At 35.5% G+C, this 25176-nt stretch overlaps 1 protein-coding gene and 1 long non-coding RNA gene across 2 annotated transcripts in view; one reads left to right on the top strand and one right to left on the bottom strand.

The window, feature by feature from the left end:
* The window catches only part of LOC112660307 (uncharacterized), a 283140-nt gene that overhangs the window by 103001 nt on the left and 154963 nt on the right, over positions 1–25176 (bottom strand). The window lies entirely within an intron of this gene.
* The window catches only part of RNF180 (ring finger protein 180), a 191335-nt gene that overhangs the window by 33192 nt on the left and 132967 nt on the right, over positions 1–25176 (top strand). The window contains exons 3-4 of the mRNA XM_025447734.3: positions 20619–20714; positions 22316–23275. Of these exons, the coding sequence (XP_025303519.1) occupies positions 20619–20714; positions 22316–23275 (1056 nt within the window). The remainder of the gene's footprint in view (positions 1–20618; positions 20715–22315; positions 23276–25176) is intronic.

Here is a 25176-nt window from a genome sequence, read left to right on the forward strand (position 1 = left end):
TCCCTTTTCTCTGCATCCTCTCCAACATTTGTGGTTTCCTGCCTTGTTAATTTTCCCCATTCTCACTGGTGTGAGGTGGTATCTCATTGTGGTTTTGATTTGTATTTCCCTGATGGCAAGTGATGCAGAGCATTTTCTCATGTGTGTGTTGGCCATGTCTATGTCTTCCTCTGTGAGATTTTTCTTCATGTCTTTTGCCCATTTCATGATTGGATTGTTTGTTTCTTTGGTGTTGAGTTTAAGAAGTTCTTTATAGATCTTGGAAACTAGCCCTTTATCTGATACGTCATTTGCAAATATCTTCTCTCATTCTGTAGGTTGTCTTTTAGTTTTGTTGACTGTATCCTTTGCTGTGCAAAAGCTTCTTATCTTGATGAAGTCCCAATAGTTCATTTTTGCTTTTGTTTCTTTTGCCTTCGTGGATGTATCTTGCAAGAAGTTACCGTGGCCGAGTTCAAAAAGGGTGTTGACTGTGTTCTTCTCTAGGATTTTGATGGAATCTTGTCTCACATTTAGATCAATGCCCAAGAAGTCAGTGGCATTTCTATACACTAACAATGAGACTGAAGAAAGAGAAATTAAGGAGTCAATCCCATTTACAATTGCACCCAAAAGCATAAGATACCTAGGAATAAACCTCACCAAAGAGGTAAAGGATCTATACCCTAAAAACTATAGAACACTTCTGAAAGAAATTGAGGAAGACACAAAGAGATGGAAAAATATTCCATGCTCATGGATTGGCAGAATTAATATTGTGAAAATGTCAATGTTACCCAGGGCAATTTACATGTTTAATGCAATCCCTATCAAAATACCATGGACTTTCTTCAGAGAATTAGAACAAATTATTTTAAGATTTGTGTGGAATCAGAAAAGACCCCGAATAGCCAGGGGAATTTTAAAAAAGAAAACCATAGCTGGGGGCATCACAATGCCAGATTTCAGGTTGTACTACAAAGCTGTGGTCATCAAGACAGTGTGGTACTGGCGCAAAAACAGACACAAAGATCAATGGAACAGAATAGAAAATCCAGAAGTGGATCCTGAACTCTATGGTCAACTAATATTCAACAAAGGAGGAAAGACTATCCATTGGAAGAAAGACAGTCTCTTCAATAAATGGTGCTGGGAAAATTGGACATCCACATGCAGAAGAATGAAACTAGACCACTCTCTTTCACCATACACCTTCTCAATAGAGTGGCTGATACTCTCATTTACCAGCAGAACTCCCAGTCATTAATTCATTTAATAGTGAGTGAGAAAATTTTAAGTGCTACTTTGGGATGTATTGGGATGGGTTGCGGAAGAGTGATGCAGAATACAAAAAAAAATTCTTGCTCTCTAGGAGCTTTATTTTGTTTTTATTTATTATTATTATTTTTTAAGAACTTTAAACTGTAGTTGAAAACAGGCCAAGCAGTGTATCCTGATTTGATAGGTATAGTAACAGAGGGATGTGAACAAACTGTTGCCTAGGCTAGTCAAGGAAGACCTCTCAGGAGGACCAAACACACACACACACTTTTTAAGTATAATTTGTAAACCATGAAATTTACTCATTATAAAAATGCAGTTAAATGGCTTTTAGTAAATATTTGAGTTGGGCAAACACCACTATAATACAGTTTTAAAGCTTGCCATTACTACAGAAAGATTCCTCAGGCCCATTTGCCCCGCACCCATGCCTGGCCCCAGGTAACCACTAATCTGCATTTGTCTCCATAACTTCGTATTCTTAAATAAGAATATACGTATATATAACTATTGAAACTGTCTTACAAAATAAAATACATATAAGAAAACTTATGTTAAATATATACTTATAGAAATGAATAGATATTCAATGTTTGTATTTCTATAAAATATTAAAATATATAATATGCATGTAAAATAACACATACATATATAAAACTAGGTTTAAGAATAAATCAATATCATTATGTCTGGGAGGAAGGAGAAGTCTGTAATGGAGCATTTTGAGGGTGCTTTTAAAGTAGTGGTCTAACGCTGCCTGCAGCCCAGGGTGTGATCCTGGAGACCCAGGATCAAGCCCCACATTGGGCTCCCTGCATGGAGCCTGCTTCTCCCTCTGCCTGTGTCTCTGCCCCTCTCTCTCTCCCTCTCTCTCTCTCTATCTCTGTGTGTGTGTATGTGTCTCTCATGAATAAATAAATAAAATCTTAAAAAAAAATTATAAAGTAATGGTCGTGTATTTGTTAAACTGGATAATGGGTATAGTGATATTTGATTCTCTTTCAATCTTTATTTAAACTATAGAAATGCAAAGAAAATAAACTATAGAAATGCTTTACATTTTTACAGATGGATTTTATCAGATGCTATGCTAAAAGAATGCTACTTTTATCACCTATCAAATGATCTTTATTTCTGATTAAATTAACTATACAATTAAAAACACCGTGTATAAAATAAGTTTGTTTCTGAAAGGGTTGTGTTGTTTTAATTTCTGTAAATGAAATCACACTGTAAGTGGGTCTTCTTCCAGAAATTGGTGCTTTCACTTAAATCGCCCTATTTAGTATAATCCCCACTTATTCTCACTTTGGTGTGGTGTTCTGGTATATTAATATATCACGGTGTATAATTCATTCCACCCTTGATAGGCATTTGGGTTTGATCTTGTTTTGCTCATATAAACAGTGCTATTATGAGCTCTTTTGTACATACTTTGGCACACACGGGTAGGAGTGTATTTCTAAGAGTAAAGGTAAGAGCATCCTAGGGCATGTACGTATGCAACCTCATCGGGCAGCACTAAACTGTTTTCAAATGACAAGGCTATGAGTGGTGGTTGAGCATTGCTGTCATCCTACATCGTCACCAGCATTCAACATCTCATCTCTGAGACTGTTTGTGTTTTCTGTAAGATGTCTTTTTTTTCTTGCCTGTTTTTTGGTAGGTGGTTTTGCTTTGGTTTTTTTAAAGTTTTTTTTTTTTTTAATGTATTCTAAATACTAATCCTTGATTGGTTTTTCTAATGCAAATATCTTTTGCCACTTTGTGTAACTGGTATTTTGCTCTTTGTGGTAGTTTTTAATGAACAGAAGTTCATCATGTACTGTAGTTGAATTTATTAATCATCTCCTTCATGTCTTGTACTCTTTGTGTAAAAAATTCTTCTGTGCCCTAGGGGAGGATTTTTTTCCTTTCCTTTTACTGAATACCAGAGTTGACATTAGCAAGTTTCCTTCTGTATTCCTCTGAGCAACAGATTTATTGTTCGTTCACCCTTATACTGAAATTAAAACCCAGATTTATGTAGGAAGTCCCCCTTAGAATCTCCTCACCATGAGTGAACCTCGGACTATGTGTCCTGTCTTCAACACCCCATGCAGACTTGAAATGGCCCTCAGAACAACATAGAGGATCAGGAAACTGGGGAGACAGCATCCATAGCTTTAGGCTCAAGGACCACATTTCTTGAGCCCTGTCAAATGCCAAGAAATGAAGGTCTCACACTCTGCTTCTCAGTCCCACCAAACTGGATACTGGGATCACAGTAACTTTCAATGAAAAATAACCAAATACCTGCAAAACAAAGCTTGCTAGAAGAACCAGCACAAATACAGTCATCATTTCTGCTTTCATAAGACTGAGGAGGTATATCAGCTTGGTGGAAGCTCTCATGTGTGAAACTTGAGCTGTAAGGGAATGTGGGATATTTGAACTTTAGTTTTCTAGCCACTGGCAGGTAGTAAGGCATGCAAGAGAGAATTTGGAATGGAATGTTGAGACAGTTTACAATGTTCATAGGGAGAAAAGAGGTTTCCTACCCATTCTTCAGGCCTGAGACACATGAAGTAGGAGCAAAAACGAAAATCAAATAAAAATAACAGCAAAAATGAAAATAAAAATAAAAATAACAAAAACCCTAAAAACATAAAAATGAATTGACAGAAATGCTCTCCCATTGTGGAGTCTTGGCTAATGGCTAGGAATGTTGTTCTCAGTTTTAGTTTTTTAGTCCGTTTTGTTATACCATTGGACATGTCAAGTTTTTGTGGCCTGTAGAACATTCCAACAGATATCTGGGGGGATGCTGATTCTAAGGATGTGGAATTAAGAACAGAGATGTGAACTAAAAGTGTGGATTTGGGAGTCATCAGCATTCAAATGGAGAGTGCCACTATGACAGTGCACGAGATCACCATGCAGAGTGTGAATGGACTGAGAAGGGGGCCTAGGAGCATTTAAAGGATCAAAGCTCACACAGTAGAAAAAGAGAGGAACAAGAAAGGTAAGACTGAGAATCTGGATACAGTGTTACACAATTCAATGGATGGGTATTTTCTAGGAAGAGGGATTAGTTAATAGCATTGGGTATTGTGGGGAGTGGTCAAAGACCAGACACTGGCTTCAATGTATAGGCTGTACACTGCACAGTTCTGTAGGGTGCCGGCCTGGGAAGGGTGTCTCCTTGATTTGGGTAGAATTGCCACACAGACTGGCCATATATAGAGACCCTGCATGACAATTAATAGTGTGCATTGGCTTTAGCAAAGAGGAGATCATTGGTCAGCGTTCATTGTAGTTGAGGGGGTAAGAGGGGCAAGTACCAGGTTCTAGTGAGTTGAGGAAAATGGGGACTGCGGAATGGTCCGACACTTATTTTAAAGGATTATAATTATTTGGCTATGACTCTTTTTCAGTTATAGACTATCAAGTGTTTCAGCTTTAAAACTTCATTGCCCGTACCATTTGCCATTATATGATCACCGAATGTTGCATTGAGTTTTGGATTATATACCTTTTTTGGCTACATATTTTGCTCATTTTCTCTCTGACTTTATTAACCTGATGACCTTTTTTCAATGGCTATAATATGGAAATAAATCATATTTATATTGCTTATTTTTAAATACTTTTATGTTCCCTTTTGTTAATATTAGCATATATTTATTTCATGCTTAATCTTTTCACATGCTATATAGACGTAATGGTATTGCCTCTACAAGTTCATGGTAAAGTCTTATTCCCCAGTGTGCCTGTATCTAGAGATACGTCTTTAGGAGGTAATTTAGGTTAAATGAAATCTTAAGGATAGGGTCCTAACTTGTAAATAGTGTGGCCTTCTAAGCAAAAGAGAGATATCATTCTTTTTGTCCACCATGTGAGATCTCAGTGAGAAGGCAGCCATCTGCAAGCTAAGAAGAGAGGTCTTACCAGTACCTGAGCATACTGCCACTTTGACCTCAGATTTCTAGCCTCCAGAACTATGAGGAATAAATGTCTTCTGTTGAAGCCACACAGGCTATGGTATTTTGTTATGGCAGCCCCAGCCGACTAGGACACAACAAACAATTCCTGTAATAGACTCTGCAAATCGAAACCAGAGCAGAAGAGAGATGCCCTGTCCTTGTGAAGCTTCTGATATAGTGGTCAGTTATAAATATTAATTTACTGGCCATGCAAATGGCAAAAAGGAAAAGTATAGGGAGCCATAAGAACAGAATTTATTTATTTTTTAAATTTTTATTTATTTATGATAGTCACAGAGAGAGAGAGAGAAAGAGAGGGAGAGAGAGAGAGAGAGGCAGAGACAGAGGCAGAGGGAGAAGCAGGCTCCATGCACTGGGAGCCCGACGTGAGATTTGATCCCGGGTCTCCAGGATCGCGCCCTGGGCCAAAGGCAGGCACTAAACCGCTGCGCCACCCAGGGTTGCCAAGAACAGAATTTAGAGAGGATTGAACCTACCTGTATCAGGAAGGCTTGTCTGACAAAGTGACTTGCATGAGGATATGGTGGATGAATAGTGTCAGCAGTACATGACATAGAACATTCTCAGCTTTGGGACCAGCATGTTGAAAGGCTCTGTGGTGGAGAGAATGTGGACTGTTTATGGAACTAGATGTCCATGACTGGAGTTCAGAGATCAAACGGATAGTTTGGCAAGATCTGAAGCTAGAAAGAAAAGGATTAGTTAGATCATTTATGGTCTTGTAAGCCAAATTAAGGACTTTGATCTTTATTCTGAGAGCTGAGGAATTACTGAAAAGGAGTGATAATGACCATTGAATTTTAAAAAGACTATTTTGGCTGTTGTGTGAAGAGTGAATTTTTAGAAAGTTGACAAGATTGGATGTAAGAGACTGTCAATAATTTTTGCATTCATTCTGACCCTTTGAGTAAAAAGAAAAGTTTCTACCGTGAAGTATCTTCTTAGAGTACAAATAGACAAAAAAAAAAAAAAAAAAAGGCAGTATAATAGAATTTGGTTCCTTTACATTTGTGACACTTCAAACATTTAATTAATAATGTAAATGACAGGGAACCCTGGGTGGCGCAGCGGTTTAGTGCCTGCCTTTGGCCCAGGGCGCGATCCTGGAGACCCAGGATCGAATCCCATGTCGGGCTCCCAGGGAATGGAGCCTGCTTCTCCCTCTGCCTATGTCTCTGCCTCTCTCTCTCTCTGTGTGACTATCATAAATAAAAAAAATAAAATAAAAAAATAAAATAAAAATAATGTAAATGACAAAAAAATAATGTAAATGATATATTTGTTACCCAGTCTTTTCTTTGTGTTTATAGCCATGTAGTTACATGAATTGTTGGCTCACTTTTAATGAATTAGCTGAGGGTGTATTAATGCTAACATGGGAAATGCCAAATGTTAAACATCCTTCAAGATATCGTATATTAAATTGTCTAAGTCAGCTTTTAACATTAAACCTTAGTTAAGAATTTTAAAGATCATTAAATAACAGAAAGAGAATGCATAAAATTTGTAATTTTAAAATTAAATGAAGTTCTCCCTGTACGCAGCAACCAGAAACATTCACTACCCTTGAGGAACAAACAAAATAACAATGCCTGAGCTCCCCCTGCTGCTTAAACAAATTATTTCATTTACAAAATATTTTGGCAACATTTCTCTGACAGCATTAAGTGAAATTGGCTGTTAGTTACTTTCTCCTTCTTCCCTTCCTTCTTTCCCCACTGATAAATTTGAGACATGAAAAAACTGTCTAGGGGGACGCCTGGGTGGCTCAGTGGTTGAGCGTCTGCCTTTGGTGATCCTGAGATCCTGGGATCAAATCCCACATGGGGCTCCTTGTGGGGAGCCTGCTTCCCCCTCAGCCTGTGTCTCTGCCTCTCATGAATAAATAAATAAATAATCTTAAAAAAACTGTTTAGTAAGGTTTTTTTGAAGCCCTTAATAATAGTTTTTCTAATTCTCAGTTTAATTTTTTTTCCAGAGGAGATAACCTCTCGTGCCATTACTTTAAAGGCTTTAAATCCTTAAAATCAGATTGCTTCCATTTTAGTCACTCATCTTAAAATAAATCTGTTAAAACTTGTCTTATCACATATATTTCTGATTTTTAAAAATAAGGGGCCGGTAGACTTATAAACTTAATAGTGTGGTATGTCCTACTTTACCTTTTAAACTATATTGGAAGTAAATATCATGAATGTTATATATATTTTCTAAGACTGTGTGTAAATACAACTGAAGTAGTTAGTCGGCAGTCTCATTTATAATTGAGACTTCTTTGTTTACCCTGGCTGTCTTTGTTTGCCATATCTAACTTTTCTGAAGAGGAAACAGAACACTGTACCTTCTTCACCCAGCCTTTTGCATTCCTCTCACCTGTATCAATTGCCGTAATTGATTTTCCTCCTCTTCTGTTGATGTGAAACTCTGCTCTAACTCTTAACTATTTAGAGAAAAATGTGTGCTTACTTTGTGTTAGTAGTTCTCAAAGATCACGTTGGGGTCCCATATCAGAAGCAACTGTAGAATGTTTTCCAAATTCTACCTTTCCTCTTGTACAAGTTAGAATATCATTTTTTGTTAATTTAAATATAAGGCAAGCCTCAGAGTTTCGTTTTGTTTTGTTTTTTTAAGCCTAGGGAAAAATAGTGTCATGGCTTAAAACATACTCATGCCAAAGATATCAGAAAGTTGATGGCCTGAAAATGAGAATATTCCTTTGATACAGGAAGTAACAGCGAAAGCTCAGTGACCGAGGACAGAAGTTTTGAAGCCTGGTGGCCTGATGGAAATCCTTTTTTAATGCTTATATGACCGTGGACAAGTTACATAAAAGTTACTTAATTTCTCTTGTCTTAGTTTCCTTGTCTGGAAAACAGTGCCTGGGAATAGTAAGCATAGTACAAATGTTGGTGAGCTAGTAAAAGTAAATACTTCCTAAAATATCCTTCACCTACCTAGAACTATAACTCCAATTTATTCTCACAAGAATGTTCAAAAGGCATCTCTATAATTTGTAGTGGTTTCTTACTTATTATGATCAATCTTATGAGATTAAATATAATCACTTTATATGATAAAATAATGGAATATGCACACTGAAATAACAAAATAACAAATGTAAGGTACCTGGCAGTAGTCCCTGGCATGCATATATGTGTGTGTGTATATATATATACACACTTATATTTTTATGTCTACACATACACATATATATACACACATATATTTATTACCTCATTGTGTGTGTATACACACACATACACATATATATACAATTTTTCACTCCCTTTATATGGTTAATACTGTGTCTAGTAATCATTCAGTAAATATTGATAGGTTGATTGCCATTAACTTAATTTAACATTAAGTCAAATTAATGTTCTTTGTACCAATGTAGAAATACTAAGTTTATATATCGATAGAATCTTGAAAAGTCAGAGCAAGTCTAATAACAAAGTAAAGGTGATTTTATTTGTGCATTCCACTTTGTATTCTCGGTAACAGTCTTTTAAAGAATTCATCACTGCTAGACTAATCTGAATAACTGTCAGCTCCTAGTGTAAGGGGCTAATGTGTATGAAGCCAAATGTTTGTGAGATCAATTCTATTCTGCAAAAATGTCATCCATACCTTCATTTTGTTTCTAAGGCAAAGCATTTAGGTAAAGCTAGACTGTTTATTGAATCATTTTCAGTGAGTTTCCCAAGGTTCTTTAACAAAAAAGATTTGTATAGTCCGTTTAAATTTGTTATGATGAGCTTTGGCTCATATATGACCAAATTGTTAAGAATTCAGATTTTTAAAGAAATTTTTTCTAAGAATACAGAAAGTAAAAACAAGCACACTTGAGGTTGATTCATGTTGTTTCATATATCAGTAGTTGATATCTTTTTATTACTGAATATTACTCCATTATATGGATCCTATAGTTGTTTATCCATTCTAGAGTACCAGTGCACCGTAGGGGCAGTCTTCAGTAGCTTAAAGAAATACTTTAAAAACTACAGGGGCTGGGAAAGGTAAAGGTAATGATTGCAATGAAAAATCTATTAAAACTCACACAATAAGCTTTCTTTCATTCATCAAATGTTTAATAAGTGCCTACTGTATTTCACACGCTGTCTTTTTCTGAAGATACAGAGAGGACTAAAGTAGTATATGTCTTATGAAGCTTACCAACCAAATTTTATGATTCACAAGCAATATTGGTAACTTTTCTTTTTTTTTAAGATTTTATTTATTTATTTATGAGAGAGAGGCAGAGACACAGGCAGAGGGAGAAGCAGAGACACAGGCAGGGAGCCTGAAGTGGGACTCGATCCCAGGTCTCCAGGATCATGCCCTGGGCCTAAGGCAGGCGCTAAACCACTGAGCCACCCAGGGATCTCCGGTAACTTTTCTTAAGGACACTATTATTTAATATTTTTAAAATCAATTTTATTTAGGTATAATTTACATGTAGTAAAATGCACATTTCAATGAGTTTTGGCAAACATACACATACTCATGTACTTGCCACCATTTTCAAAATGTACAAATTCATTCTTTTCTAGTTTGGGTTGTTTTTTTTAAAGGTTTTGTTTATTTGAGAGAGAGACAGAGAATAGAGAGAGCATGAGCAGGAGGGTGGGTAAAGGGAGAAGCAGTCTCCCCGCTGAGCAGGGAGCCCAATGCAGGACTCGATCCCAAGACCCACGATCATGACCTGAGCTAAAGGCAGATACTTAACTGACTAAGCCACCCAGGCATCCTTTTCTGCAGTTTCTATACATAGAAACTATATATATATAGAAAATATATGTATATGTAGAAACTATATACAAATGTAGAAGTTATATATGTAAATGTATATATTTAGAGTGAGAGAATATAAATGTATTCTCTTTTTTTTAAAAAAAAAAGGTTTTATTTATTTATTTATGAGAGACACAGAGGGAGAGAGGCAGAGACACAACACAGGCAGAGGGAGAAGCAGGCTCCATGCAGGGAGCCCGATGCGGGACTCGATCCCAGGTCTCCAGGATCACGCCCTGGGCCTAAGGCAGGTGCCAAACAGCTGAACCACCCAGGCTGCCCAAGTGTATTCTTTCATGTGTGGTTTTTTATGTTCAGGATGATGTTTCTGAGATTGATTCAAGTTGTTGCATGTATCAGTAGTTATGTTTTTATTACTGAATATTACTCCATTATATGGATCCTATAGTTGTTTATCCATTGGAGGGATGCCATAATTGTTTTGGACGTTTAGGGTATTTGCAGTTTTGAGCTATAATAAAGTTGTTAAGAACATATGTATACAAATCTTTATGTGGACATATATTTCCATATTCTCTAGGAACTGCTAGGTCTTATGGTAAGTGTAGGCATAATTTTTTAAGAAACTAACAAACGGTTTTCGAAAATGACTATACCATTTTGCTTTTGTGCTGGTGACATATGAGATTTTTGGTTGCTCTTTGTCGGTACTGATGTTGCTAGTTCTTTTCTTTTCCCTTTTCCTTCTCCTCTTTATCATCCTCCTCTCTTTCTTCCTTATGAAGCTTTTAAATAAATGTACATTGGAAGAATCCATTGTGGTTTGAATTTGCATTTCTCCAGTGACTACTGTTTTGCCTTTTTAAAATGTGGTTTTCAACATTAATATTGTCTCCTTCTGTAAAGCGTCTGTTAAAATCTTGTGCTCATTTTAAAAATTGTATTTTCTTCTTATTTAGTTGTAAGAGATTTTGTTTTTGTGTGTGTGTGTGTGTGTGTGTGTGTATATATATATATATATATATATATATATATATATATATGGCTAAAAAGTTCTTGTTAGATACAGGTTTTTTAAATTTTCTTCCAGCCTGTGGTTTGTGCTTTTACTTCGTTAATGATACTTTTGAACAATTGATTGTTTTAATTTTTATGAAATCGACTTTATTGTTCTTTGTGGATTGTGTTTTTTTGTGTTCTGAGAATACATTTCCTATTCCAGGGTTTACAAGGTTTTCTCTTGTATTTTCTTCTAGATGCTTTGTACTTAGAGCTTTTACTTTTTAGGACTGAATCCATTTTTTGAGTTATTTTTGAGTATGGTATATGGTAGGCATCAGGGTTTTTTGCTTTGGCTTTTTTGGTTTTCTTTTAACCTCGTACAGTGATCCAGTTGTTCCACCACCAATTATTGGGAAGTATATCTTTTCTCATTACCTTAGCATATTTACCAAGAATTAATTGACCATATATACAGGTCTACTTTTGGGCTCTACTCTGTTCCAGTGATCTGGTAAGTGTTGTAATTAGATAGTATATGGCCTCCACCTTTCTTCTTCTGTTTTAGAATTTCTTGGACTGTTTTAGGTAATTTTACATTTTCATATAAACTTTGTACTTTATCAGTTTCTACAAAGAAGCCTGCTGGGATTTTGAGTGGGATTGTGGTAAATCTGTAAATTAGTCTGGGAAAAATTGATATTGTAAAAACATGATATATTCCTTGGTTTAATTAGGTCTTTTTTATATAGTGTTCTGTAGTTTTCAGTGGACAAGTCTTAAATATATTGCATTAAATTTATACCTAACTAGGTCATATCTTTGGATTCTCTTCTAAGTGATATTTTAAATATTTTTGCTTTCCCATTATTTTCTGTTAATTTACAGAAATGTGATACGTAGAAATTTATATATTGACCTTCTATGCTGAAATTATGCAGATTTATTAATTTAAAAACCTTTCTGGTGAATTCCATAGTTTTTCTTCATATTATGTTAAATGTGAATTAAAAGGTTACATTGTACTTGTTTAAAAATGTGTGAAATAAATAAATAAATAAATAAATAAATAAAAATGTGTGAAAATATGCATAATATAAAATGTACTACTAGTGATATTTAGTGCATTTACAATGTTGCACAGCCATCATCACTGTCTAATTCCAGAACATTTTCATCCTCCCAAGAGAAAAGCTCATGCTCATTAAGCTAACCCTCTCCATTTACCCTTCCCCCAAAGCCCAGACATTTGCCCATCTCCTTTATGTCTGTAGATGGGCTGGCTGGATTCTGAATATTTTATTTAAATGTAGTCATGCATTACGTAGCCCTCTGTGTCTGGCTTCTTTTACCCTGCATAATGTTTTCAAGATTTATCAATATTATAGCATGTATCACTATTTTCTTTCTTTCCCTTTTCTACTTATGTTCTCTTTATTTTACTATTTTTTTCTTTTTTTATTAGTCATCTTAATGGATGAGAAGTTGTATCTTGTTACTTAATCTTTAACCCATGTGTCTCCTTTTGTTTTCTTGCCATACTCTGCTGACTTGGACCATCAATACAATGTGGTATAGAAACAGTGAGAATGAATTGTCTGTGTACCATGTCTTTATCCAGTCATCTATAAATCAACACTTAGGTTGCTTCCATATCTTGGCTATTATAAGTGAGGCTGCAATAAACATAAATTAGTGTATCTGTTTTTTTGAAGTAGTGTTCATTGTTTTTCGGAGAGGGGAGGTAAATTATCCATTAGAGGATTTATTGGATCATATGGTATTTCTATTTTTATTTTTTAAGAGCCTCCATACTGTTTTCTGTGGTACAATTTATATTCCCACCAACAGTGCCTGCTGAGTTCTTTTTTCTCCACCTCCTGTCAACACCTGTTATTTCTTGAGCTTTTTATTTTAGCCATTCTGACAGGGTATAATGTAATACTTCATTGTGGTTTTGATTTGTGTTTTCCTGAGGATTACTGATGTTGAGCATCTTTTCAGATGTCTGTTGGCATCTAGAAAAATGTGTTTTCATGACTTCTGCTCAGTTTTTCATTGGATTGTGTTGGTTTTTTTTGTGTGTGTATAGAATTAGGTAAGCTCTTTATATATTTTTTATATTAAGCCCTTATTGGTTGTATCATTTGCAGATTTCTCCCATTCAGTAGGTTGCCTTTTGGTTTTGTTGATGCTTTCCTTTGTACAAAAGCTTTTTATTTTGATGTAGTCCCAATAGTTTATTTTTTGCTTTTGTTTCTCTTGCTTTAGGAGACCTATCTTGAAAACATTGCTATGGTCAATGACAAAGAAATTACTGCCCCTGTTCTCTTCTAGGATTTTTGTGTTTTAGGCAACATATTTAGGTCTTTAATCCATTTTGAGGTTTGTGTGTGTGTGTGTGTGTGTGTGTGTGTGTGTGTATGGTGTTACAATGTGGTCAGGTTTTATTCTTTGGCATGTAGCTGTCCAGTTTTCCCAACATTATTTTTTGAGGAGACTGGTGAGATCTTGCCATTTACCACAACATGGATGCACCTAGTGAGTATTATGCTATGTAAAATAAGTCAGACTGAGAAAGACTAATACCATATGATTTCTCTCGTTTGTGGAATTTTTAAAAAATGAATAAACAAAAAGAACCATACCCATAAATACAGAGAACAAACTGATTTTTCCAGAGGGAAGTGTTTGACAGGATGGGCAAAATGAGTGAAGGGGAGTGGAAGATACAGGCTTCCAATTCTGGAATGAGTAAGTCATAGGGATAAAAGGGACAACATAGGGAATATGTTATATGGTGACAGACGGTAACTACACTTATGGTGAGCCTGGCATAACATATAAACTTGTCAAATCACTGTATTGTATGCCTAGCATAACACTGTTGACACACAATAATAAAATAATCAACTATAATCAAATATAATTATAATGTCAACTATAATCAAATAAAAGCATGAAAAAAATTCTAGACCCAGAACTATACCCAGAAAGAGGAGGAACACTGAGATGGCTAAAGACCCACTAAGACCCAAGGGACACAGTGTGTGCTGATGGAGACAGGAAAGGAAGACAAATATAAAGTAGAGCAGAGCAAGGAAAAGCTGACAACCAAGAGGATGAATTGAAACCTAAGCCACTTTTCATTGTCTCTGAACTTGATACCGTGAATATCTGTCAGAGAAACTAGGCCTTTGATCATAGAGTTAGATCCACATCTCTCTGGTCCAGGAAATGGAGAAGCTTACCTGGGATTCAGGGAAAGTTGAAGTTACAGGCTTGTTGAACTGACTGTCCCAGTTGAACAAGGTGAGTCAGAATAAAACTATGCAGATGGAGAACAGATCAGAAAGTGGGGAGGAAGATATTTACTAGGTAGAGCCAGCATGGAAGAATTTGAGGAAAATAATAGAACTGTTTTGTCTCTTGATTGTGGTTATGTATAATCAATCCAATGCATTTCTCAAAACCCAAGGGACCGCATACTACAGAGTAATTTTACTGTACATAAAATGTTTTAAATGAAGGTGCATTAAAGACTATTTCACACAAATAAACTCTAAAAGAACTTATCAGTAAATTTTTACTATAAAAGAAAGTTCTTCAGATACTAGGAAAATTTCATCAAATGGAATTTGGACACAACTGAATAAAGTGATCTTGAAATGGTAAATGTGTTGGTAAATGTAAAACATCTATTTTTCCTTTTCATTTTCTTTAAAGGACAATTTACTTGTTAAAGCAGAATGTTAGCAGTGTATCATGGGATTGATAAGTTCAAAAATAAAATACATGAAAGCAATAATACAAAGAATAGGCAGCAAGAAAGGGAAGTATCCTGAGTAAGCTTCTTACTCTGTACAGACCATGGTATAATATGATTTAAAGGAAGACTATGATAAATTAAAGATGCATATTATAAACAAAAGAATAACCACTGAGGGCAAAAAATGTACCATAGAAAGCCAACAGAAAACACACACACAAAAAAAATTCCAAAAAAAAAAACTTAACCCATATAGATAGTAAAAGAAGAAAAACAAAGAAAAATGATGAGACAAATAAGAAATAGGATCTTGGATTTAAATTCAAACATATTAAAAAAAATTCAAACATATTGATATTTACATTTTGATATATTACATTAAGTGGCATAAATACTCCAATTACAAATTCAAGAATATCAAGCTAGACAAAGATCAAACTATATGTTGTTTATAAGAAATACATTGCAAAGACACAGGTTAAAATGAAAGGATAAAAGTTTTTATCATGAAAACATAAAGGAGAGCTGAAATTGCTATGTTATTATCAAAGTAAATTTCAGAACAACAAATACTATTAAGAATGAAAAAAGAACATTTTAATAATTATAAAAGAATTGATTCATCAGAAAAACATAACAACTGTAAGTATGTGTGCACCAAATAGCTGAACTTCAAAATACTTGATGCAAAATAGAATTTAAAGAAGAAATGGAGGAGGAAACACTGAATGGGAAGTCATCAGAGAGGGAGAAAAACCATGAGATTCTTAATGGTAGGAAACAAACTGAGGGCTCCTGGAGGGGAGGTAGGGGATGGGGTAATTAGGTAATGGGCATTAAGGATGGCACGTGATGTGATGAGCAGTGGGTGTTCTACACAACTGATGATTTATTGAATACCACATTTGAAACTAATAATGTACTATCTGTTGACTAATTGAATTTAAATCTTAAATAAATTTACAAAAAATAAAAAAATTTTAAAATAGGAAATGATACATCCATAATTATAATTGGAAATTTCAGGATTTGTTTCATAAGTCTGTAGAACAGAAAGAGAGAAACTCAGTAAGAATACAGGACATTTAGGCAACACCACTGACATGTGTGAAATGTTATTACCCAACAACAGCAGAAAAGGTATTTGTTTAAAGTGTACATGTAATATTCTTCAGGATATATCATTTGTTGGATCGTTATATAGTTTTGAAAGAAATGAAATAATATCAAATGTATTTTCTGACTTCAATGACATTGAATTAGGAAACAATTGCAGAAAGTTATCTGAAAATCCCCAAATATTTGCAGATTAAAAAGATATACTTCTATAGAACTTAAGGTCAAAGAAGAAATCACAGGAGAAGTTAGAAAATACTTGAAATTGAGTGAAAAGGAAAACGCACGTAAGAAATTTTGTGGGATACAAGTAAAGGCAATGCTCACAAGAAACTTTGGAGTGTAAACACTTATATTTGAAAAAAGAAAGGTTTAAAATCAATACTGTAAGCTTCCTACTTGGGAAGGAAGCAAGAAGAGCAAATGAAATCTAAAGTAAGCAAAAGGAAGAAAGTAACACAAGGTAAAAAAGGAAATTAGAATGAAATTGAAAAATAATTTTCTTAAACATCAATGAAATTAACATGTCACAAAGTAGAGTGAAAAGGAAAATAGAGATAAAACACAAATGACCAATTTTAGGGAAAAGAAGAGATATCATTACAGAGGTAGTGACATTAAAAGAATAATAACAGGGGAACCTGGGTGGCTCAGTCAGTTAAGCATCCGACTCTTGATTTTGGGTCAGGTCATGATCTCTGGGTTGTGAGACTGAACCCCAAAGTCAGGCTGCACACTGAGTGAGAAGCCTGCTTAAGATACTGGATTTCTGGGGCGCCTGGGTGGGTCAGTGGTTGAGCGTCTGCTTTTGGCTCAGGTCGTGATCCCAGGGTCCTGGGATCAAGTCCCACATTGGGCTCCTTATAGGATGTCGGCTTCTCCCTCTGCCTGTGTCTCTGTCTGTCTGTCTCTCTCTCTCTCTGTGTCTTTCATGAATAAATAAGTAAAATCTTTATTAAAAAAAAAAGATCCTGTCTTTCTGGGCACCTTGGTAGCTCAGTCAGTTAAGTGTCTACCTTTGGCTCAGGCCATGATCCCGGGGTCCTGGCACGTCTTCTCCTTCTTGCTGTTTCAGCTCCCCCACCCCCATGCTGTTGGTCACATGCTATATCTCTAATACATTCATGAGAGACACAGAGAGGCAGAGACACAGGCAGAGGGAGAAGCTGGCTCCTCGCAGGGAGCCCGATATGGGACTCGATCCCTGGACTCTGGGATCACGCCCTGAGCCAAAGGCAGACACTCAACCACTGAGCCACCCAGGCGACCCCAGAAATAAAGTCTTAAAACAAACAAACAAAAAAGATTCTTTCCCTGTCTCTAGCTTAAATGAATGAATGAATGAATGAATCAATCAATCAATCAAAAAAAGAGTCACAACAGAGTGTAGTGGACAGTTCTCTTATATCTCACCCAGCATGTGTTCTTACTGGTATTCAACCAAAGATTTAGAGGAATATCTATGCAATTATCTGGAACTTTTTCTTAGTAGGTTTATCCTTGTCTATACAGTATCCTATAAACTCTATTTAGCCCTCTATACACTTCTATCTTATTTTATCAGCAAGGGTGCTGTGTTCTTGGGTTCCTTCTCCCTACAGCAAGATTCTGAAAGTTCCCTAGGGCAGAAATCAAGGGTGATTTTTAGGCTTATCTTATTAGGTTTTTTCTCTCAGGGATCACAGTCCTCCAGTTCTTTTGTTCAGTGTCTTAAAACAATTTTTAAGTATGTTTTACCTAGTGTTATCTATTGTACTGCTGAGAGCATGTCTGATATCACTTCAGCATTGCCAGAATCAGAAGAAATCCGTTTATTTTATTTTGACTTGAAATCAATTTTTAAATACAATTTTAATTATATAATTTAATATATTCTCCCATTAAAGCAATAATGAGAAAGTTAAAGTTCCCTTTTAGTAACTCCTAATCTTGGTCTTTCTTCCTTCAAATCTAACCGAGTTATCACCTTGGTACATGGCATTTTAGGTATTATTTCTATTTATTTGTTTCTTTTTTTTGTTGTTGTTTCTATAGCAAAGTTGTAATACTGCTTATTTTTAGGTTGTATATGCTTTTATAGCATAGCTCAGAGTGCATTTATTTCTCTTTCACTTGACTTTTTTAAAAGAACAAACAGTATGTAATAGAGATGTATCTCTATTAGTTGAGTGACTTGTTGCTAAATTTATTTTATTTTTTTAATTATTTGTTTATTTTTTTGTTGTTGCTAAATTTTAAATTGAATTTGGTGAAATCTTATTGGTAAAAACAGATCTAGTTCACATTCTTTACATGTCGTGCTGCTATTTTCAGCAAGAATAGAGATTGGTCCTAAATAGCGCATCTTCTAGACTTGCCGCAAATGCTTTCCATTTTTTCTAGGAATTTCCACGTATCCTGGGATGTCGCCCTACTTCTCTCTTGCCCAAGTGCACCTCTTGCCTGGAGACGGACAGACTTCCCTTCCACCCCTGATAGTAAACCAGGGCCTTTTTTGTTTCTGGTTTTCACTGCTTTGACGTGGACCATTCTTTGTGGTGCTCTCATCTATCTTGAACTTGGAACTTGGATACCTTGTACTGCTGTTTGCTCGTTGATCTTCCAGAGGGTCCTCATAATTTCTGGTTCAGTAAAATCTCTTGTATTTTCTAGTTCAGCTATTGGTTCCTTTTTGTAAATGTCTCTTATAGGCTCATTGTTTTGAAAGGGAGAATAGACTAGATTATGTACTCACTTTACTATGTTGAAACCAGTAATTACTTCCCTCTGCCTGAATTTTTTCTTCTTTTATTTTATGAGAATCTAGAATAAAATGTCTGCCTGACACTCTTGTGAGGACACATGTATTAGGGAGCAGTAAGACAAGTGAGCCAGAGACTGATCCTAGTATCTCCTCCTTTCTTCCCAACTTTGCTTCCATTCAATAATACCTTTTTCATTTTGACATGGACTTGCCTTGTCCTTTGTTATCATTCCTACTGTTGACTTGATAAGTTGTATTCTGTTGATCAGATTTAGAGTTCGGACGTCATTAATATGACTATAAAGTTTCTCTTTGGTCCACTATAAATCTTTCTCAGCGGACTTTGTGTTTGCCCTTGAAATATTTTCAACCTATGTTGTAAATTTTTAAAACCTCAGAAATGGAAAATTTTCAGACCTTTTAACAAAAGTACTTTTTTTCCTCTGTTACACTCTTGAATTAGGTTCAGTGATGTTGTTTATAGTATATAAAATACAGTTGTGTCTAGTATACAAAATAATGAAATGTGGTCTAACATGTAATAAGAGCTCATGTCCCTTTCCCCTTTTAATTAGTTTGTGATTTGGGGGGGTGCATGACAGAAATTAGATTAAGATGGTTTCTTTATAGATCTTTCTGACATGTAAATAAATCATACTTAGGGACACCTGGGTGGCTCAGTGTTTGAGCGTCTTCCTTGGGCTCAGGTTATGTTCCCAGGGTCCTGGGATCGAGTCCTGCATCAGGCTACCTGCATGGAGCCTGCTTCTCCCTCTGCCTGCGTCTCTGCCTCTCTCTCTGTGTCTCCCATGAATAAAGAAATCTTAAAAAATAAATCTTACTGAAACTTTTCTTGTATACTTGACTACCATTTAGTATCTTAAGATGTATTCACGGAAGAGAAAAGTGATATAGTGCCCAGAGGAATCAATTTGGGAAATTAAACCTAGAAATCCTGGGTGATCTTGGTTCCAAGTCATAATCTAATGTAGATCATTCAGCAAATTGTTCTTAAAGAAGTTCAGTCTTATTTCATTCTAATCACTGTGAATATAGATTTAGTAGGTATGTTTAGTAATTTCCTTGTTTATTTTATTAATGTAATTATAGCCTCTGCTGGGGAAGTCTAAAAAATGTTGTACTTTGGCAACTTGGAAGAGCTGCTTTTATGTAAAATCTGATCCTGGGAATAAGAAGCCTTATTTTTCCCTGTGTTTCATGAGAAACTCTTTTCTGTCATCATAAAATGAAATTTTGTATACTCATAAGAGATCTTAGAATTATCTGGAAGTGTTTTACAGGTGAAGAAACTGAGACTCAGAGAAGTAAAGATAAATTGGCCTAAGGTTTACTAAGGTGATAAAGAGTCTTCTATCTCCATACTGGCCTGCCCTGCATTTTACTGATATGTATGCAGTTTTGCCTTTATATCACCTTGATTTCTACACATCTGTTGCAGAAAGCCAAAAGTGTCTTGCTCTGAAATTTCTTTGTTTTAATACAGCTGATATTTAGTTGGGGCTTTTCCAGTAATCTATACAATTATCCTTCTCCCCAATCCTCTTGTGCTTTTCTTGAGTTTCTTGATAGATTATATAGCAATTTCTTTATTCTATCATTAGTAGAGTCCACATGGAATCAGAGATTAAAAGCCTGGGAAAGTTGTCATGAATGGCATTATTTTTTTTTTTCTCACAGGAAAAAGAATAGGGTGCCAAATTTGTCTATTGAGTGACTTGTTGCTAAATTTTAAATTTAATTTGATGAAATCAATGAAATGCAGGACTTTTTTTTTTTTAATTCAAGAGCAGTTATTTCCTGATTTTTTTTTTTTTTTTTTTTTTTTTTGCTTTTGTGGGTTTGTTTTGGGGATGGGAATAAGGGGAGCCCAGTGTATATTTTCATCCTAGGTAAAACTGAATTTATATTTTTGTATTTTACTCCAATAAATCTGGAACTGGTACTAATACCATGCATCTTGATACAACAGGATAGACATCATTCTGCTGATGATCAAAGTATTTGTCATGTGTGGCACATGGACATAGAAGCTCTTCCAGAATGGATAAACTGCCTAATACAAAAAGTAAGTTCCTTGGTTTCTGAGTAAAATTAGGAATTTGCTACTTTCAGGATTTTTTGTCCTCATTCTAGAGCTATTTTTCTTCAATACACTCTTTCAAGAGATAAGAAAGGGTCTGTAACTCTTGATTACACCTATGGCTTCTTCATTATTACTGAAGTGTTCCAGGTATTTTTCTATCTCAGACTTTAAATCATGCTATTTCCCCTTCCCTGATTGCTCTTCCCACAGTTATTTACCACTTCCCTTATTTCCATAGGTCTTTATTCACAATGAGGCATTGCCTATGCCCTTCCCCAGTATTCCTATTCTTCACACTTCCTTTCTCTCTTCTCTGGTTTATATAGCTATTTTAATTTTACATACATATACATACAATAAATTATATATAGTACTTGTAAAAAATGCACAGGCATATATGACATATATAATTACAGACATAAATACACACACACATATACACTTACCCACATACGTATACGGCTAGCTGTTCTTATTAATTGCCTAGCTCCCCTACTAGAATAAAAACTCCATGAAGTCAGACGGTTTTCTCTTTTGTTTATTACTGTACCTCCAGCACCGAGAACAATACAATGAGGCATTGTAAACAAAATACTACTGAGTAAACAAAATAGCCTATATTACTCATGTGCGCATACACCTATAAAATAAATGGATGATTAATGATTTCCGGTGTACAGTCAACACCAAATTACCATGTTTTTTTAGGCTCCATAATGAAATATTATAAGAGCCGGAACCCACCTTGTTAACAGTATGGTATTATTATTTCTCACAATTCAAAGCAACTTCATGTATTAGAAAAGTAAAACTAAATGATTTTTGAAAGAAATGTAGTTGCTATTCTCCACTGACTTTTTTGTTGTTGTTAAAAAATAACATTTGATAGATACCCTTTGCATTCATTCTCACATTGTAATGACCTCCTGGGAACACGCCAATGCGCTGGTTTTAAAGTGTCCAGAACTTTACAAAATGTATTAGGAGGCTGCAGATATTTCACTACCTCTCTTGAAAAAAATAATTTTAAACCAGTTCATTATTAATTTCCCACTTGAATATAGAAAGTACACTCTTATGTATGCAACCAATATCTTTGGTTGTATGTAAAAAGGCAGGAAGAGCTTTATTCTGTTGGTTGGGTAAAGTTCCCTCCCACAGTGTTTGGTATGCAAGAAGGGTATCAAAACAGACACTTTTCTGTGAGATTTTACTTGCAAATTAAGCTCTGTAGACTGATTTGCTTCCTGGTTCCATCGTGTATTTTTCTTTTCATTAGTTCACACTGTATCCATATTCAACCTATTGTTTAAGAGGCTCTTTTAGAACGCTTAGGCGTATTGTTGAGTTGGGCGTGATGTGCAATATGTTATCATTCTAGAACTTCGGAGTTGCTTATCTCTATTTATTAGGAAACTTGTTTCCCTTTACTGTTCTGTCTACCAATCAGAAAACCGAAAGCCAGCCTTTTCTGTGGCATAGAAAACTTTCATGTGGTTGGCTTTAAAAAAAAAATACAACCCACATGCTCTTTGATTACTTTACAATGAAATCATTGTCTTACTTTCCTTTATTACCTGTAGGCCCAGTGGACAGTTGGAAAACTGAATTGCCCTTTCTGTGGGGCCCGTTTAGGGGGCTTTAATTTTGTCAGCACTCCAAAATGTTCCTGTGGCCAGCTTGCAGCTGTACATCTCTCTAAGAGCTGGACCGATTATCAGCCAACACGAGCAGGCCGACTAATGAGACCATCGCTGAAATACTTGTCACATCCTAGAGTTCAGTCAGGTTGTGACAAGGAAACTCTGCTGACAGGTGGCGCCTCCAGAAACAGAAATCACGGGTTTTTAAATATGGCCCAAAATAATAATGGCCCTGGAAGATTAACAGAAGCACTCTGCCTGGAGGTACGGTCAACATATTTTCAGATGAAGAATGAAAGACTGCTCTTCAAAGCATCAGATCCAAAATACCAGCTTTTTGTTCCTCAGCTTGTGACGGGCAGATGCACTACAAGAGCTTTTCATAGGAAGTCACATAGTTTGGATCTGAACATCAGTGAGAAACTGACTTTATTACCCACTTTTTATAAAATACATAGTAAGACTACTGCCTGTCCCAGGCTAAAGGAAACACAGCCTATTCACCTCTCGGGCTTGCCTGTAGAATCTAGTAAAAATAACTGTTCCTTTCAGATTTCATCCAATTTTGATCCTAGCATGCTGCTGCAAAGATTTTCAGTGGCTCCCCATGAGACCCAGACACAAAGAGGAGGAGAATTTCAGTGTGGTCTAGAAGCTTCTGCAGGGTACTCTGACCATGCTAGCTCTAACAACCTGACTTTCCTGATGGACCTGCCCTCAGCTGGCAGGAGCGTGCTGGAGGCCCCGGACCAGGAAGAGCACCTCTCTCCACTGGACTTCCTGCGCTCGGGCAGCTTCTCATTGGGTGCCATTAATCAGAGGCTCAGTAAGAGAGAAAGGAGCAAGTTGAAAAATCTGAGAAGGAAGCAACGAAGACATGAAAGATGGCTACAGAAGCAGGTAATTTTTTGAAGAGCTTATTAAACATTCTGTTTTATAAATCTCAGGGTTTGGAGAGAGGAGCTAACTGAATACCTATACTACAAAAACATGGCTTTCATGATCATTAAAATGACATTTCTGTCTGGGTGAACTTAATAATCATCACCTCTCTTATCAGCGGCAAGTCTAAACCGGGCTCTGTGTTCACATTTGTTTAGAGAGTGTCCTTTTGTGAAGTTTTTCTCAATTCTAACATTTTACATGAATATTAATCGCATGATAGGGAGATGAGATTGTCATATACATTTTAAATTTATTCACGGTGGCAGGATTTGCAGTGATTTTCTTTCAGGTTAGGTTGGAACAAAGAAATTTTTCTGATTCATTCTAGTGAGAAATTCATTGACTATCACCTCTTCTAGCTTAAGTGAATATTTTCAAGGAGCATTATGTAATTATGTACTCATATGATCCAGATATGGTGAACTCCACTAATTTGTGAAATTCGTTTTAATAATAATTGACCCTTACTGTAATTTTATAGGAAAGAGTTCTTCTCTATGATTTAAATTCCTGTACCTATAATGATATGTTCAAAAGTGGTTATGTGAAGGTACTGAACAATAAATTGCAGGTGCTCTGGAGACCAATTAAAGCCAATGAATGAGGTGCTCGTGAAAATTTGAAGTTTGAGGACCAGTATATTTCTATGTAAACTAGTTTTGCAAATCGCCTTTGTTACATACTTGTTTATAATAAATAGCAATCCTTATTAATCAGTACGCTGAATATTAACATTGTCTTCAGAGCTTAAATATAGAAAGCTGCAACTTTGCATAATAGTTCATTTTTTAAACAATTAAGTGAACTCATTGCTTATGATCCTAGTCATAGACTGAATAGAATAAAATTACTACATCGAGTGCTTCAATCAGGTTAATTATTTTTCATCGTTTGGTTAGATAGTATAATTATAGGTAATTATTATATTTTTCACTGGATGCTGACAAGAGCATTGTAGTCTGGTTTATTTGCAAGTGATGGTGTAATGTGGCACCAAAGCATATCTTCTAGAATGTAAAGAATGAATATATTTTAGCATCATTATAATATACTTCATGGTTAATTTATCAAAGCTGTAAAATACAATATTTTTATTGAAAATTTGGCTTAAATCCACAGATAAATTGGAGATGATCATACATTAAATGAATATTCAGAAAGACTCATTTAAAAACAATGTGGAGGGCTATAAGATAATTCTCTAACAAATAGAAATTTGAAAAAGTATAAAAATAATACTTGCTCTGTACTCTAAGTATATGCAGAATACATCTTTACAATTTAAAAAATGTGTTTAATTCTTGAACTGGGTACTTCTGAAACCTTCAACTATATTATTATTTTTCAGCATAGGAACACTATTTTATATAGTTTAGAGCTAAGCAAGACCGGTATCTTTTTTTTTTTTTTTTAAAGAAAGTTACTTGTATTCATTCACATGCGTGTGATTTAGGCAATCTGCTGAGCTAACGGATCAGAAAGAAGGAATTCTAGTCAGATCTGTGGCAGGTCAATCAGGGAGTCATATGGCAGGAACCTGGTAGGTTTGGTTGGTTGCACAGGAGATACTGGCAAACAAATGCCAAAGAAAATTAGCAAAGAAGATTTAAAAGTCTGTAGCAGCATGGAAATGACACGAGTTAGTGATGTGAGTGCAGACCGCGGTTAAAACCCAAAAGCAGAATTTTTAACAGTTTTGCTAATTCAAGCAAGAAGATAAATCCTGGAAAGATTTAATATTTGAGATCAATTAATGGCTTAGCTCCTCAGCTCATTTCATGTTTAGTTTGTTTATTTAAACATTTTATTTTTTTATTCATGAGAGACGCAGAGAGAGAGAGGCAGAGGGAGAAGCA

The sequence above is a fragment of the Canis lupus genome, chromosome 2 (genome assembly GCF_003254725.2).
Source record: "Canis lupus dingo isolate Sandy chromosome 2, ASM325472v2, whole genome shotgun sequence".
Taxonomy (NCBI): Eukaryota; Metazoa; Chordata; class Mammalia; order Carnivora; family Canidae; genus Canis; species Canis lupus.